This window comes from Antechinus flavipes, chromosome 1 (genome assembly GCF_016432865.1).
Source record: "Antechinus flavipes isolate AdamAnt ecotype Samford, QLD, Australia chromosome 1, AdamAnt_v2, whole genome shotgun sequence".
Classification (NCBI taxonomy): domain Eukaryota; kingdom Metazoa; phylum Chordata; class Mammalia; order Dasyuromorphia; family Dasyuridae; genus Antechinus; species Antechinus flavipes.
Genome location: NC_067398.1, coordinates 185,529,421 through 185,547,757, shown reverse-complemented (window position 1 = coordinate 185,547,757; position 18,337 = coordinate 185,529,421). Strand labels below are relative to the sequence as shown.

Below are 18,337 nucleotides of genomic sequence, written 5' to 3'. Positions count from 1 at the left end.
CGTGTACATTCCAGCACAAAGGATGGCTGATTTGACTGGATCACTGAGTATGTGAGGGGAAGTTTGGGAGTAATGTCTAGTGAGACTAGAAAGAGAGTTTGTAGTCAAGTTGTGAAGGGCTTCAGAAGCTAAAGAGAGTTGATAATTTATTCCAGATGCAATAGGAGTCACTGAGTATAGGAATCATATGGGCAGATAGACAATCTTCCTGACTCCAGGACCAGCACTCTATCCACTCTATCACCACACTGCTTCAATGATAGCTAAACCAGAATAGCTGCAAAAATTACCAATCCAATGGCACTATCAAAACATAAAATTATACCATTTTAGACAAAGAATCAAGCAAATCCTTTTAAAGTTAGGGAAACTAGAGCTGAAGAAATTAATAACTTCTTCAAGATCATAGTTAGCTAAATGTGGAAAGACAATAACACAGAAAAAAAAACAAACTGTGGTTTGAGCTGCTCAGTAATGAAATGTTCTTTCAATAAGAAAGATAAACATTTGGCACTCAAAGAAGATTTAAAGATATCAAGGATAAAGACAGCAAATCATACTTGATTTCTCTGAGTTATATCATACATAAAGCTTGATCTGAGTTTTCTTTTCTATGATCAGATTAGGTTTTGAGTTAAGAGAATAAATTTTTATGAAGAACTTTGCTTATTCTGATAAATAACACTCTTGGTATTTTACATTCTTTACAAAGCCTCCATAAACAGAGCCTTTGCTTTACTGAAGACAGAGGCCCCCTTATGTCTACAAAGCTCTCCTTATGTTGATGGAATGGGGGTGGGCAGATTGCCTTAATATGCCTTGATACAAGGCAAAATGAATGAAGGTCAGCAATGCTTCTAATGCAGAAGGAAATAAACATAATGAAAAATGATTTGAGTGTTTTTGATAAAAAAAAAATACATGTCTGGAAAATTAATTAGTTCATTTCAGCTTGATGACAATATACACAGTGTATAAAAGGAGACCTGGTTTAGTGAAGGAGAAGTGGGGTAGGGAGAACCTATATTTGAATTTAGACTCTTGCCACTTATATTTAATAGTTGTGTAACTGTGGGCAAATCACTTATGCATTTATTAAATACCAACTCTGCCAGATACTATGCTGGGAACACAAAGTCAAAAACAGGAAGTATTGCCATAAGGAGCTGAGATAATATGTACACAGATATAAGTAAATAGAGAAGAAATATAAAATAAACATAAAGGCAGTTTTGAGAAAGCGATAACTAGCATCCAGGAAGACCAGGAAAGATTTCATATAAAGATGGAGCTTGAGTCAAGTACTGAAAAAACTGAGAGATGATAAGAGTCAGAGGGAGTGCATTCCAGACACAAATGATGGACCTAGAGACAGGGCTTAAACCACCAGTTGATGAGTAATATAATAAATTTGGAAAGGAAAATTGGAACTAGCTTATGAAGGATTTTAAAAGCCAAACAAAGGCATTTGCATTTTAACCTGGAGGCAATAGGAAACCAGTGAAATTTATCGAGTAGTATAACATGTTCAGATCTACATTAAAGGAAAAATCCCTTTGGCAACTCTGTGGATGACAGACTGGACTGAGGAGAGATTTAAGACAGGGGGACCAATACAAAGTCTACTCTAAAAGTCCAGGCAAAAGGTAATGAAGTCCTGACAAAACATGAAGACTAATTGATCAACTATCCTGATGTGATTGACTATTACAAGTACTTTCAAAATAGCTCCTTTATGTATGTTTTCCTTAGGTTTTCTGATATCAGTAGGTCTTGATCCACCTTTTCTCATCTTATATTACCCTTCCTTCTTCATGTCTTTCCACAAGTATTCTACAGGATACCCAACATGACAGATTTCCTGACATTGCACGGATACCAGTGAAATACAGATTATTTACCAGTTACTCCTTACTCCAAATATATTCCTAGCCTCTCTCTTATACTGGTCATTTGCCCCCAAACTTTATACTCCTCCTTTTCCTGTATGATTCTGCATTGGTAATATGATATACATTTACTTTTTCCATTGTTTTTTGCAATGGAACTACAGCTATAAAAATCCAATTTTTAAAAATCTTTCTTCATGGGTTTATGTTTCTAAAAACAAAAAATTAATCTTGGTGATTTTGAATTTTTCCCATCTCTAATTTAATCCTAACATCAACCCTATGAGATAGGTAAGGATCTTATTCTTATTTTATAGAGGTGAAAAACTGAGGCTCATAAAAGTTAAATGACTTGCAAAAGATTATATAATTAGTGTCTAAACTTGAAATCTAGACTTGAAATCAAACACTTTAATCCAAATCTATTCTTATACAACAGCGATGGGGTTGTTTAATAGTAGCAAATTCATAATAGCTAACATTTGAACTACAGTTATTTCATATATTAAAAAATAGCATTTTTTTATATTAAAAATAAGAATCTACTTTAGAGTAATAAAAATGTTTTATATCTAATTACAATTAAAAATAAAACACTTACCATTTTGTCTGATACCAACAGCAGAAATTATTACTGGGACTGAACAATGATTTAATGTTCTTTTAATCACTGGAATATAACTATCCTTTACTTCTTGAAACGAAGACTTGTCATTTACAGAGTATTTGATTACAATGATGTCGGCCCCAACAATAAGATTTCGAGAGGTATACCAATCACTGTCGAAAATGCCCTAAACCAAAATGCAAAGAGTAATCCTTTTACTCATAACAATCATAAAATGGATTATAAATTATATGATAGGTTAATTTTAACTCATTTTATTTATTGTGGCACATGTAGAAAGATAATAAAATGCTTCAAATAAGCATTCTGTTATCACTATAGAAAACTACTTCCTTGCCTTTTCCAGGCAAGAAAACTGCGGGGTAATAGGAATAGTAGAGTCCTAATAGAAGTTGCTAATAGAAGGAGAACAGAAAAATCCTCAGCACATAAAAAATGCACATAAATTTGTTTTGTCTTTGTAATAACTGAATGACTGCAAAAATCTATGGAAACAAATACAGTAGCACCATAGTAAATATAGGAGATTTGAGGGCTTTTTATGTGACTCTTAGCAAACTAATTGGGATTTTTGTTTTGGGTGGTTTTTGTGTAGCCATTGTATTATGTCCTTTGTGGAACCTCCATCTCCAACTCCTCTACTGGACAACTGAATATATTTTTCAGCTGCATATAGTTCACAGAGAAAAATGTACATAAAAGACATCTTGTATACAGAGTCAGAAAGACTTGAATTCAAGTTCTGACTCTGAGATTGTTTCTAAGTCATTTAACTTCTAAGGGCATCTCCCTCAACCTCCATATCAGCAACTTGCTAAAACCAACTGTTGCAGAACAGTTACAAATCTACATTCTCTCATCAGGTATTCTTAATACAGATGAAAAGACAAGTCTGGAACAACAACAAAAACTTTTAATTTTTAGTAATGATTTATTCTTAATTCATATTATTCCTAATTCATGAATGGACATAAATGATAAATGCCAAATAGCCCCTTTTCCTAGTTCCCAAATCTTTACTTAAGGACTATTGGCACTATATGCATATTATAAAAAGATATTAACATTCAAAATTGATATACAACATACACATACGACTATATATAAACATATAAAATATATATAATAGATGTGAATGTGTAGGTCTGTTAATATACATTAAAATACATTAAGGATCAGACTCAGAAATTATGGAAACTGAAAAAAAAATTCACTGCTACTTTTGTGATTCCAATTCCTTAAAAATTCCTTTCCAGAATTCTGGTATTTTGTCAAAAATAATATAAAATCTACAAAAACTTAAAATTTTATTTGTGAAAACCATTTTGTAGAAAACACAGTCTTTAAGCTTGAGTCTACTGTACCTATGCCCATAGTTTTTTATTCCAACATTTTCACTTTCTTTTTAACTGTGCTATAAAAGGCTTACTTGTTTTCATTTATGGGGCCTTTTGTATATTTTTCTGAGAGGCAGAATAGTTCAAGGGGATAAATTTGGAAGATCAGTCTAAACTGTTGCGTTATGGAAATCTGTGCTTTGAAATGTGAGTAGAGAACAGAGGTATTAGTGTCTTGCATTCATCAATCCAAGGCAATGCTGCAGACCCCTTTTTCCTGTGGTAGAAAGCTGGTAAGGTTTCTTACTTAGCAATGTTTGTGCAGAAATGCTCTCAAAACCGTCAGCTGTATTTGTGTACTGTATGCTTCTGCAACTCATGGACTGCCAAAATACAGCATATGATGAAGTGTTCCCTCTACTTAAGTATCAAGAGAACCTTCAGAAGCATGAGAAATCCAGAATACTTTTCAGAAATGAAAACAAATTTGCAAAGTAAGATGCAACTATTTGCTGAACTTAAAGGGAACCAAGGATGGGAGAACTATGGAATGAAAACATGTAAACTCAAGGAATTTGATGAGGAAGGGAGAAGGAAGAATGCAAAGAGTCGGGTAAAAAGCAAGATGGTGTTGGGAAAGTTTCCCAGCACAATTTGCCAATACTTCCTAATCCCTGCTCAAAACCCCTTCTAATTGCTTCCGTTCTAATTTTGTGCATATGTAAACATGAACATAATACTGGATAGGTAAAGTCAAAGAAACAGAATGGAAGTTATATGAATGTTAAATAAATACATAAAATGGAGAGATGTACAGTTAGGTTTCAGAGCAAATAATGGAGTGGTATATGTGATTTCAAATTCACCCTATTCAAATTATTATGTAGTGTATAGTCTGGTTCCAATCCAAAAATTAATGTGAATTGGGAATCTAGATAATGTGGAATTCATTTTTTTGTACCAATTGGGATCCTGCTCTATCTACACACAGGATATGATCTGTGTATCACTTCATTTTTTATATTTTTTGCTAATAAAGAAATTGACCTCAAAATTCAACATATAAGTACAATGTGAGAAAATGAGGACAAAGGAGAAAATACATGTATTAAAAATAAGTGTATCAAACAACGAGTTATATCTAACATGAGGTTTTAGAAAAGCTAGTCATACGTATGAAGCACTGTATCAAAGAGTAACATTGTGTCAATTAGTTACCATTTTGCCCACTCCAGTTCTATGGGCATCATATATAAATATGGGTAAAGGAGAAAACTGTTTACTACCACTTCTTCTTCTATTTCTTCTTTTTTTTGCTGAGGCAAATGGGGTTAAATGACTTGCCCAGGGTCACAAAGCTAGGAAGTGTTAAGTATCTGAGATCACATTTGAACTCAGGTCCTCCTGACTTCAGGGCTGGTGCTCTATTCACTGTACCACCTCGTTACCTGTTTATTGCTTCTTAAAGGGAAAAGTCCAATATTCTTACTCCTTTGTATACTAATACTTTTAAGGAATTTTTCTATAGCATTATATGATTACAGCTTTAGAGGCAGGGTTTAGAGATCTGGATTTACCACTTTTTATCAAACTTTATAAAATGAAATAACTATTCCATTTACTAGTGGTGTTATGAATCAGACATTTCAAGGGACCACTATTTAATTAATTTTTTAAAAAATTACTACACCTTTGAAAACAGTGAATCAAAGAAGAGTGTAGATATAATTATTCAAATTATGTTAGTTAATATTGATCATTGTTATTATTATGTCAGGTAAAAACTAATGCCCTCTGGGGTATTAATTTTATCCCACCTAACTTTATTTCATTAAAATGATACTGCTTTACCTTCACAATGTGAGAATATTATACAACTGGAACCAGAAAAATTATTATGGGGAGTAATAATTAAAGTAGGACTAGATTTTAGAGATCACTTGGTTAAATTCCCTCAAACTATAAATAGGTAAACTAAGGGCCAGAAAGTTAAAAGTGACTTGTTCAAGGCAACAGACAGTAAATGGCATAATCAATAATTAAAATGATAGCACTTAAGAGTTATAAGGGACTTTATAAATTATCTAGTATAATAATCTTAATTTATAGATAAGGAAACTGAGGCCCAGAGTTAAATTTATTTTTCCAGGGAGGGACATACATGTAATAGGTCTTCAGTTTCCTAGTACAATATATTTTCTTTTGTATTACAAAGTTTCTCTACAAAGTATCTAATGCTTCCATAGAAGTATTAGATTGGCAGCAGACACTACCGATTCATCAAACTGTCATCTTTTACCTTTCCAGACATCTCATAAGTAACTTCCAATTAGGGCCTACCCAATCCTAAACTCTGATGCCTTAAAATAATTATGATTCTGTTCATGAGTCATATATTTTTGAAGGAATACTTTTCATAGGATCCTTTTATATGTTCATGCATGTGCATCTGTATATTTTGAGACACTTAAAATTTTTTTGCTTTAGAAATAGGTTATTATCCATGTGGTGTGCCCTATTTATAGCGGCATAATATAAATTTGGTTTCGATTTTTAAAAAAGAAACTTGAAAAATAACTAGCATTTAACATACCCCCATTACATTTATTTAGAAATATCATACTTATTTTAAAAATATAAACTAAAAATTGTTAAATGAAAATCTTAAAATACAGTTAACCTCATAGAATTCTACCTATCTCACAGCATAGGTTCAGATAACATAATGAATATAAAGTACTTGGCAAGTACTTTCTAAATGGCAGTTATTTTCATAAATTAATAAAAAACAGCAATAAAGATCAGCCATTGTATGAAACAGAAAATTTTAATGTATGCTTTGTTGATATTACCAACAAGTGGGTTCATCTTCATCAAATCACTGAGGAACATAATTGATGTTAATGTTTATGAAGGGCATTAGTACATAATGTACTTGGAAGTACTGAACAATTCTGTTATTCAATTACAATAGGCCATGGTGACCTAAAAAAATTATAAATAGGAAACAAATCCAGGATCAGTCAATATCTACACTAAAATGATGAATCATAAAAATTTCCAGGTGTAACTTTTGCACATGGCAAAACTTCTTTTAAAATTTTCAAGAATGACTCTATTTTCCTCTTATAGACAAAATGAAAATTTTTAACCTACTTGGAAGATTCCCATCACTAGAGCTAATGAGTTAGTATTGTTTTTAAGTAATATAAAATAACCCAAAATGCAAAACATTGAAGGGTCAAAGAAAAAAGCAGGGACACAATTCCTATTTTAAACTGTGCTTTATTTTCCTCAAAGATACTTTATTTGCTTAAAGTTTGTTCAGTTGTTTGAATGTCTTTACTAACACTGTTTAACAAGTCAACAATCTGTTATTGACTTTAAGATTCAATAAGGCAAGTCTGCTAAAAGGGAAGAAATAGATTATTTAATTAGTTGGCATAACTATCCCTGGCAGAAAAACAGATCCAGATAACCACTTCACAAATTTTATCATCAAGGATAGATTATCACTCCTGAATTGAGATTATTTTAGATTTTATTTATTTTACACACCTAATAGTAATAATTTAATTTTCTTCAAATTTAATTACTATATAGCTACAATGTAAACTTTTTAATGACTAATTTCTTTTTATACTGATTAAGTTTTTAGAAGCCCAAGTGTTTGATAAAATTTCAAAGAAGTATAATCTATACTTTTGCAATCCTGCCACTGAACTTTTAGGAACCTAAATCCAGCATTAATGTGATGGAATTAAAGAATCAGATTAAGTGTCTGCCAAATAAAGACAAATTAACAATTTCAAAAGCTAGAGTTCTGAAATACTCAGAAAAAAATATAGAGACATATAGTGAAATTCACTATACCTTTCCAGGACTCTCACAGGAACAGGGATGGAAACTGATTAATGTTATTAACAATTTAATTACTTATATTACAGAAAAATATCTTTTATTCATGTTAAAAAAATCATCATTCTATACTCTTATTATTCTGCTTTAAATCACTATACATCATAAAAGGTAACCAATAGGAATTACCTTCCTTTAAAAAATACTTTTGTCATCATGTAAATCTGATTTTCCTTAATCTTAAACCAGCAAGACATTTTAAAATCATTTTTCGACCACAATTATTTTTTTTCAAATCTAATCCTCTTTCTAAACTGGTTCGTTTTAAAAAGTTTTGCCTATGAGGTTTCAGAGGGTTTTATTTTTAGAATATCATTACTACATTATTACACGTTAGGTAACAGGGAAAAAACATTGCTCTCTCTGGGCGCAACAATGTGACCCTGTCATTTAATGTGTTCCACACTCAGCTTCTTTGTAGCAAAGGATTTAATAGTATCCGAGATGCATTTGTACGAATAAGTGCTCAACACAGAGAGTTTTAGCTGACTAGTTTTTTTTCCCCCCAGTGAAGCAAATGACCAAAGGGGGATAAAAAATAAATGGTGCCTAAAGTCCTAGGATAACTTGAATTAAAAGGGGAAAAAAAAAAAAAAAAAAACACCACTGCTTCCAGATTCCTTTAGAAGAAGTGGATAGTGCTGCTGCTTTCTCTTACCCAGACGGGACAATCATGTACCACCAGTCTGACATTTCCAAACACACAGGCTTGATATTCAGTAAATACAGGATATGCAATCGAGCTGGCATCAGAGTTCAGCAACAAGCTGCTTTCTGTCTCTGAAACGAGAGCACTTCTCCCTAGATAAGTCCAGATCAGACCTGACTGACGATTGTCCTCAGGAAATCCATCTCCTTCATTTCCTAATGCAACAATGTGAATGGACCTATGAAAGGGAGAGAGAGAAAGAGACAGAGAGAGAAAGAAGGGGGAAGGGAAAGAAGAAACATTTTTGAGACCGATTTTCCACTTTTATCAGAACAGGAAGTGAAGGAAAGCAAGGAAGGAGGCAAAGACGAAAATAAGCTGCTTTCAAGTAAGAATGCAAAAAAAAAAAAAAAAACCTATTGAATTCTGCTATTTGAAATTACTCAACCAAAAAAAAAAAAAAAAAAAAGAGAGAGAGAGAGGCAAAAACTGGATACGTACATGATCTTAAATCCAAAGGCAAAGCAGCGAATGAGAAAAGAGCAGCTCCCCAAGCACTCTCATGATAAAAGTCCGGCTTGTTTACCCCGTGGATTTTCTCATTTCCAATAGTTTCTACCCAAATGCTCCTTCCTCTACTATCGTTGCGGCAAAAACAAGGCTTTCCCGTGGGCTTCCAGACCAATCAGGAAAAGATCTGGACCATCCTATTGAGGGCTGCTGCTGCCTCTGCTGCTGCTGCTGCGGCTGGTCCCTGAATGTAAATGGGCGGCCGCATGTGACAGCCCGGGCACTCGCGTACCGAGTTAATCTTCAGCTAGGTGAATGTCAGCATATTAAATCACCTCCTCCTCTCGGGCTGCGGCCAGTTAGCAGAAAGGCGATCGCCTCCTCCCCCGACCCTGGGAAGGAGGGAAGAAAAAATCCTCGCCAACCCAAGTGCACCACACGTGCAACCGTGGAGGGGCGATTCTGCAGAGCCCACGTAATGCGGGGGCAGGGCAGTCTCCCCCTCCAAAGAAAAGACCCCCTCCCCCTTTCCAAGGCCTAAGCCACGCTGGAAGCTAGAGGAGGGGGCTGGGCGGGTTAGGAAGCTCGGGAAAATCAATTAAGAAAGAAAATGTAGTTCGGGAGAGCTCACCCACCCGCCTCTCTGCCCTGCAGCAAGTTTGGTGAATTGTAAAGATCGGATCCAAACCAGCAGGAAGAAAGGGGGAGGTGTAGCAGCTCCCTCTGGATATAGACTGCTATAGAAAAGAGAGGAAGCAAGAGATCTTGGGATTTAAACAATTTTGTCCCTATCATTTTTAACACACACTCCCCTTTTCTTTCTTTTTTTTTTTTTTTGGTTGAACTGAAAAAAAAATTTTTAATCATTTTTATAGCTGTGTTACTGTTAAATTTTGTTTAATAAATACACGTACGGGAGAGTTCTTTAAAATTAAGCTTAGAAGAAATTAGAAGCAGCATTTATGCTGATACAGTTTGTTCAAAAAAGAAACTGGCTAATGTGGATTGGGAGATGATTGTGCTATATAACAATTGACATCTTTTAATAATACAAAGACTAGTATACACCCCCCCCCAATCTAAAGCAATAGATTGTAAATAGTGTGGGGGGGAGAGGCTATATTTTATCGGACAAATGATTATGCCTAACCTTTCATTTTTTATAGATTTTTATTAGGCAGTCTATGTATTTGTAGAGACTAAGCTAATAACTGATATAGCCCTTTGCATATATTATCTAGTTTGAGCCTCACAACAACTGCATGTAGTACTATTATTTGAATTGTACAGAAAAGAAAACTAAGTTTCAGAAAAATTAAGACTTGCCCATTTTGTTGTTTAGCCATCTTTGACACTATTTGGGGTTTTCTTAGCAAAGATCCTGAAATAGTTTGACATTTCCTTCTTCAGCTCATTTTATAGATGAAGAAACTGAGGCAAACAGGTTAAATGATTTACACAGGAATCACATTGCTGGTTTAGTGTCTGAGGTCAGATTTGAACTCAGGTTTTCTGACTACAGGCCCTCACTTTATCCACTGCACTATCTCTTCATTCCAACTCACATATGGTTACACATAGTAAATGTCAGAAGTGGGCCTGACTCTTAAATCCAGCAATCTAACTAGCCAGGCACCACTCATACTATAAAAGCACTCAGTACCAAATAAATAGAATACTGCCATAATGTTCCATAGGTTTTTATAGTTTTTACAGGATACCACATTGCGATAATGTGATAATCCTAAAAAACCTACATAAGTCTTTGTACAACTATTTATTCAAAGCAGTTGATAGAAAGCCAATTAAAAAAAAAAAAAGAAAAAAAAAAAAAAGAAAGCCAATTATATGGATGTCAAGAACTGAGTGTCATGGAATATCACCATCATAAAAATCTAGAGATTATCTAGTCCAACATTCTCATTTTATGAGTGAAAAAACTTAAATTTGAAAAATTGTGTGAGAATGGATGGAGAAGTTCTTGCTAAGATTTTGTTTCCTACAAGAGGTAATGATTTTCCTGTATCAAATGATGAGATTTGTATAGGTGTCAAATATTGGGATTCAGTCATGTGATGAATTCTATGGCCTCTTTGCCTAAAAGATACATTTATTTATGAGAAGAGGTTACAAATAAAAAGAAGAAATACAACAGACACCAGGAATGGTAAATATCAAATAGATTTGGGAGAGCATTTAGTTAGAAAGAAAAGGGGTTTTAACAATGGGAAAAAACAAGTTCCCCAATAGAACTCACAATTAGCCAGGAGAAAAGGGAATGTACCATGAGGTGAGTTAGCCATTAACTGATAGGCTAAATCCATAGAGAAGTTTAGCATTCTAAAAGAGTTAATTAGATACAAGGAGAAAGATACCATGTGGCAGACTTCTGTGGTAGGGTAACCCAAAGATGGCATAGATATATAGGGAAATTTAACCTAGGGAGAGAGGGAGTTTAACATAATTTGGCTTTCTGATTAGATACAGAAAGATGGGGTTACCCAAGACCTCCACAGGGGGTGGGCCTATAAGGTTGACCTTATCCCAATCCCTGCTTTTCTCTGTTTGCTTCAGAGATAAATTTTATCAGTATTTCCAGCTTTCTCTGCCAATCCTACTTAATTACCCAGGACCTATCAGCTAAGTTTGAAAACAATTTACATTGGTTTTCAACTTTGTATAATTATTCATGTATGTATAACATTCTCTAAGTTAAAAAACCAGTAAAGTAAATCATATCACCTGGTTATTAATAAGATTTTAGTCAGTTTTGTTTTGAAGCAGTAGACTGAGTGTGCTAGAAATACAAAAAAACAAAAACAAAAAAAGTTGCAGCCCAGAAGTTCATGCTCCAATAGAAGGTCACATTCTAATAATGATGATTCTTTCTTTGACAAGAATATGTTAAGGACATGGCTAGTGCTCTGTCCAAAGATTTGATGTAAGTATATTTGGCTTAACTGAAAGCATTTTAATATTTTCCTGGGTATAAGGATAAGGAATAAGATCCAGGTGTAAATGATGCTATTTTGATTATTTGTTTTTATATTATTTTAATATTAAGTTAAGTCAGCATCCTTCTTCAGATATTCAGATATTTCATTAAAAGTTCAACTTAAGTTCTTAAAAGCTTTCTCAAAAGAATGCATGCACTGCCATATTCTCAGAGGCAAATAGTAGCTTAGTGGACAGATGACATGGCCTGGAGTCAGGAAGATCAGAGTTCAAATCCAACCTCAGAGATTTCTTAGCTGTGTAATCTTGGGAAAGTCATTTAATCCCTAACTACCTGGCATATGGACTCGTTTGGAGGATATGGCAAAACATACTAGCATAGTTTGCCAAGAAAACCTCAAATGGGGTCACAAATGGTCAAATGCAACAAATGGTCAAATGCAACTGAAAGGACTGAACCACAAAGTATTCTCTACCATGTTGGAAGAGCTTTAACTGGTACAAGCAACAGACTATATCTACTTTCAGAGGACTAGCCTTGCTATCTCCTTAGTGATGAATTCTTCAGCTATAGTAACCCATGAAATTAAAAATAAATACAAAAAGACCTTCAATCTTGTGCAGGACTTCAAAATCAGTGCTTGCTAGTGTAATACTAGAAAGGAGGACAGAAGATGCTAAGAATAACTTTAGATGATACATATAAACTTTAACTTTGTGGCTGGTATTCTAAATGTGAGATCTTCATAAAATGGCCAACTAGTGGATACAATGTATTTGTCTTGTTCTCCTTAATGAGAACAGAGGATAAATGGAATGTGTAGCTAAAATGAAAAGATGCTTCACAAGTTGGAGATAAAAATGAGAGGAGATAGAGTTGATTTCATTGTATATCCATAGGTAACATGAAACATCATCCCATGGCACCTTTAGTAATATATAGTAGTGTTCATGAGAAGCATTTGCAAAAATGTGACAGTGAAAATGTTTGGAGTGAGGTGGTGCTGGGTAGCCAGGTGGGCATTGGCAGAGAAAGCCTGAATCTCTGTAAACAATCTGGAAGCCTAGCTATTCCCTGAGGCAAACTGGGAGGAGTACTATTAAGATTATTAATGCAACCTTTAGATTTTGTTTAGGCCTTTTGTTCAAGTAGACTTTTGATTACAGTAGCACCCCAGGGGGCTGTCAGACTGTATCCTTACTTGTATTCAATCAAAAAGCCAATTTATAATGTCAAAATTTTTCCCTTATACAAGATCTGCTCATAATGAAGATCTTTGTCAACTCTTTTTAGGGTGCTTAATCCCATTTAAGGGTACTCCTTATTACAAAGCAAACTCCCACCTCTTGGGGTCTTTAAATGCAGTCTTCTTCCTGGTTAATTGTGAGTTGCACTTTGCAAGTTCTCTTTAGCTTGGTTAATTGCTAAAACCCTTTTCCTAGCTAACTTGTCTTGGCCTCTAAGCAGTTTAATAAAATCTTTATCTCTTGATTTGGAGATCTATGCATTTGTTTTTAGAGACAACTTGCAATACCTATTGATATTTTGAGTTCACATCTGTAACTTCAACAATAGCATGTGTACCCACATATATTCTGGAAAATCAGGACATACGGAAATTTTATAAACAATTTGATAAGACCCTCCAAATAAGCAAAAATATATTTTACTTCTTGGTGATTTCGATGTATAAGTGGGCATAGGAGAGGATGATGGAAAAAATATAAGAAAGTGAAGAGATGTAATAAAGTAGCAAAGCCTGAGAAAGCCTACAGGGCTACTTGATCTTCGGAGTATCACAAACAATGCTGGCCAATAGAACTAATTCAGTACTGATTCTATTGATCAGTAAATTGTAGAACTCTATGATGTGAACTACCTCACTCCCACCACTCTGCACTTGTACCTCTAAATATTAGCATATCAAACTAATTTTTGTTTCTCTTTCCCATAAAGTTATCTTGATCTGACTCTTTGCTAGATTCCCTTGGAACTTTAGCCCACCATCAAGCAGCATAATAAATCTTTGCCTCTTAATAATTTGGAGGCTAAGTTTCTGAATTCTTTCACCAAACCCATGACACCGATTCGGGGGAGCCTAATCTTATTGGGGTGTCTTTCTCCTCAACAAAAGCATGGTACAAACAAGAAGAAACCTAATTATTCAAAGGTTTGTAAACTACACAGAACCATTCCTCTTGTGTGAGACAGTGACCCTTACCCAAATTAAAAAACCAGAGACTTTCAAGGTTAAAAAAAAAAAAAGCAAAAAGGGATGCATTATGATCTCCAGAGAAAGGACAACTCCTAACAGACAAGATGTCAGTAGAGGAGTACAAAGCACAAATTGCAAAACACAAGATTTATGACCAGAAGCCCCCACTTCCCTCCCTACCTTTCTTTTCATTGTCTAGAGCAGTTCAGGCCTGTCCCAGAAACTGAAGAATATTAGTAAATGACAAACTCTTAATTTAAATTTCCCTAGAGAACTGCTATCCAATGCTAAAAGAAACAGACAGATAAGTGCATCTAGCAACAGATAGATGACTAGACCAAATACTCACTTACCTATTTATGTTATAATGACCACATATTTTCAGATAGGGAACTGCAAGATCTTATATACTTGAATTATGCTCATAGCTTCTACTGAACACTTGCCCTGATTATAGAAATTTGCTATAAGAGGAAAAAACAGGGACATGATTATAATCAAAAACTGGGGTTTTAGGCATCAGCCTGAGAGAACATATATGACAGGATAAAACATCCTTAGCTAATTATATGCAATAACAATTCCACTTTATAGCCAGATTCAGGAACAATGAGGTTGGCTCTTATTCAAAGGAACACTACTGGGAAATTGAGTCAGAAGGCTCCCACCTTAAATGGAGGCCAAAGTTGTCCTCCCAAATCTTGCCCAGATACTAACCTCCACCTGTAACAATTCAGGATCACATTCCTCTGAGTAGCTTGTGGCATATTCCTTTCAGATGGTGGCTTGATGATCCATCAGACAATCATACCTGAATTCAAAACTCCAAATAATATTAGCTACAGTCCCAAGAGATTTTATCTCAAATAGCAAGTCTCATTAATCAAATCTTTAGGTGAATTTAGCTTTCAAGGATCACATATGCTAAATAAATATTGACTATAATCTTATTGATAACAGTAAGAGATTCATCCTAGTAAGTTGACAGCTTATCTTCTTATCTAATTAGATAGGTTTTAAATTCAACATTACACTTGAAAATTTTCAATAACCAATCTGCATCAAAACATGTTCAGGTATTAATCATGTTCAAAGGGACAAAGACATAGACCATTGTTCTCAGAATCTCCCTAAACAATGGGACCAGCTTTAAAATGACTCAGTACAACCAATTAAAATTCACATTGAATATAGAATATACTGTCCTAATTTCATGTTAAAGAATCCTATCAAAATTAACATTAATAATTTCTTAATCCTAAAAAATTTTAATTCAACTTCCTCCAATCGAGGAGTCTCTATAATAAACTTTTCTGGAAATATAAATAACAGGTACAAAGCTAATATTAAAAATTCTTCTAAGCACAATTAATCTCCCCTCCTACCAAAACATTCCTAATTGCAAAGTCAATTTTAGAGGTTATAAATTGTCCTTAACAATCCATTCTTGAGGTTCCTCTGCAGATCCTTTAACCCTGGTGTTTCAGCCTCCAGACTGCAGTCTAAGTTATTTGAATAGTTTGGTAAGGTCCTTCTCACTCTTATTCTTTCAGAACTTAGTCAGCACCCACTCTCCTGGAAACGCAAGCTCCAAAGGTGTTGTCTGGGTCTGCAATTCTTGCTTCCTAAGAGATAAAGAGGATGATGCACTGCCAGTATATAATTCCTTAAAAATGTATCCTTTGTTTCAAAAGAGCATCTTTTCCCGCTTTCCTCCCAAATAAAATAAACCAATCTCATATAGGGAAAATTCCAAATCATTTCTGGAGATAATTCTAATTTTTTAACAAAGCAAATAGGCAAACATTTGGTCCAAATCTCTAACATCAATTTAGTAATCTGTTTTTTAAGATTCATTCTTTCCATTTTCTTTGATGAGGGCAGATCCCCAGATATATAGAATTGCCACTAAATTTGCATTCCCTTCCCATTATTTCTTATAAAACGTTAGAAGTAAAATATGTTATTTTATCAAAATCAATAGTCTCTACCAATCCAAATTTAGGCACAATTTGTTAAATGTTATTCCACCAACCCCTCCTAAAGCAGCAGAGCTCAGGGGAAAGCTGTTTCAACTTCCCCGCTGGTGTCATTTCATTAAAACCTAACTTGAATACTTTGAAGGGATATCTCCTGAATACATTCTTATTTATCTTTATACATATTACACATTTTTCAGATACAATTTATTCTGCAATTACACATATCCCTATATGCCAATTTTTCTTGCTTTTACTTCTTTGTTAAAGGGAGAAAGACAAATCTTGATTCAGAATATAGGTAATATCTAAATAACTTCAGACCAAATTTCACAAAATTCATACCACATATTCAGCTGGGCTGACAAAATGTTAAAGCACAGCTTGTACAATTTTTACAAATTATCCAAGATATAATTTAGAAAGCAACACAATAGCATAAATATATTTCATCTAATTAGGAGATACAAACCTGTTATCTTTAGGTAAGTTCCCAGAGAACAAAAAAAATTTTTTTACCTTAAAATCAAATCAAATACAGATTCAAATTTCTAGTGGCAATACTTCAATATCAAAGCAAACATATTTCTAAAATTTTAGACCAGAATAAACAAGCTCACAATTTTATCACACACTAGTTAAAAGTAATTATCTCATACCATTTCAGAATCAGAATGACAATTTAAACACAAATAATTCCAAAATTCAAGGTGGCAGAAAATTACTCTTTCAAGTCCATCTACACAGCTCTAAGAAATTGGCAAACTTTATGACTAGTGGAGAGGGTTGAAGTAATTTGGACCCAAGTGTCTGATTGCAGGTCTGTGGCCCAGGGACAAGCCCACTACCTGTAATATTCTTCTTTAAAATTTAATGTTCTATGGAAGCAGGTTTCTTGGGGGGCTTCTGGAAGCAGCCTTTGTTTCAGTTTAGTGTAATCACCCTAAATGCAGCCAGGAGTTAAAGTCCAAATCCTTTATTGTCTCCTTCAAAGTCTTGTCTCTTTTCCTGGGGCCCGGTTAGCTTTCTTAGAGACCTATCTCTTTCCTTGGTTCCGAGAGCTCCTGCTGCTAGTCTTTTGCCTCTGCCAGCTTCTGCCTCTAGTGTCCTCCAAATGTCTCCAAATCCAAAGGCTTGTACTGCAGCCTCCAGCCACAACAAAGGTGGAAGATGGAATGAATCTGTCTCAGCCTCAGAGAGCTTTAAGTGGGCTTGTCCTTCTGGCCCTGACAGCTCCTCCTTATATGCCCCACACTGAGTATACACCAATCATCATATCACTAGGAAACCATTATTTGTTGTAGGATTAAATCAGTGCTAAACTAGATTTTACCATTGTCTCCTCAATTCCACTTAGTACTTTGTTTCAAGTTCTGGCCCATAACATCTCCTTATAGAATTAAATCAATCATACTGAACCATGCTAAATTAGATAACTATTGTCTCTATCAATTCCACTGACTTAATACCTTGTAAGAATCCTAACAACTACCCTTCATGCCAGACGTGGAAGGTGTTGGGGCAGTAGTGCACCAGTGCAAACCCCAGAAGAGACCAGGCCAGCCAAGTACATCAGCCTTCCAGGACAGATTCCATAAGCTTGTCCAAGGGAGAAAAGCATGGAAAATCCCAGAAGCAGGTTTTTTTTTTTTTTTTCCTTTTGCAGTAAGCCTCAGGTTTAGGCCCTCAAAAGGCTTTTAGTCATGACAATTAGGCCTACTTAAAAATATAATAGACTAATTCACCATAGCTGACAAATAGCCAAGCAATTTAAAACTTAAGTCTCAAAACCCCCAGAATCTGCTAAAATGTTTTAGCATTGGCTAAAATTGGCTAGTTCTAAGTCCACAGAAATAAGTCAGGGTTTTTTTTGTTGTTGTTTTGTTTTGTTTTGTTTTGTTTTTTGGGGGTGGTGGTGGTTGGTGTTAAAAACTCATCTCAGAATTATCCTTCTCTCTAGATAAAAGCTATTTGCAAATTATGCAATGTAAAAAAAAACAAGCATTTTTAAATCCCAAATAGCCAGATCTTTTCCTTTGTAATTCGGCTGAGAGAAATATAGGCTCTCAATCCCAGTCAGGCAGGCAGTTTACCAGTTCTTGGAAGAGGAAAAGTAGTCTCTCCCGCCTCACCAGTTGTTTGCCCTACTTGGGTTGTAAACTTAACTGACTGATTTCAAACTTTTCTCAGCTGGCTTATCTTCTGGGCCAAATTAAGCCTCAATTTTTGCTGGACCACTTCTGTTTTTGCTTTCTC

At 34.6% G+C, this 18,337-nt stretch overlaps 1 protein-coding gene across 4 annotated transcripts in view; it reads right to left on the bottom strand.

Annotated features, from left to right (window-relative positions):
• Positions 1 to 9,021, bottom strand: part of RHOBTB3 (Rho related BTB domain containing 3) — an 88,782-nt gene extending 79,761 nt beyond the window's left edge. For all 4 annotated transcript variants that reach the window (XM_051994015.1, XM_051994034.1, XM_051994025.1 and 1 more), the window contains exons 1-3: positions 8,923 to 9,021; positions 8,431 to 8,659; positions 2,491 to 2,683 (exon numbers count right to left, since the gene is read on the bottom strand). In XM_051994015.1, coding sequence (XP_051849975.1) covers positions 2,491 to 2,683; positions 8,431 to 8,659; positions 8,923 to 8,924 — 424 coding nt within the window. In that variant the 5' untranslated portion in view covers positions 8,925 to 9,021. The remainder of the gene's footprint in view (positions 1 to 2,490; positions 2,684 to 8,430; positions 8,660 to 8,922) is intronic.
• Between the last annotated feature and the right edge of the window lie 9,316 nt (positions 9,022 to 18,337).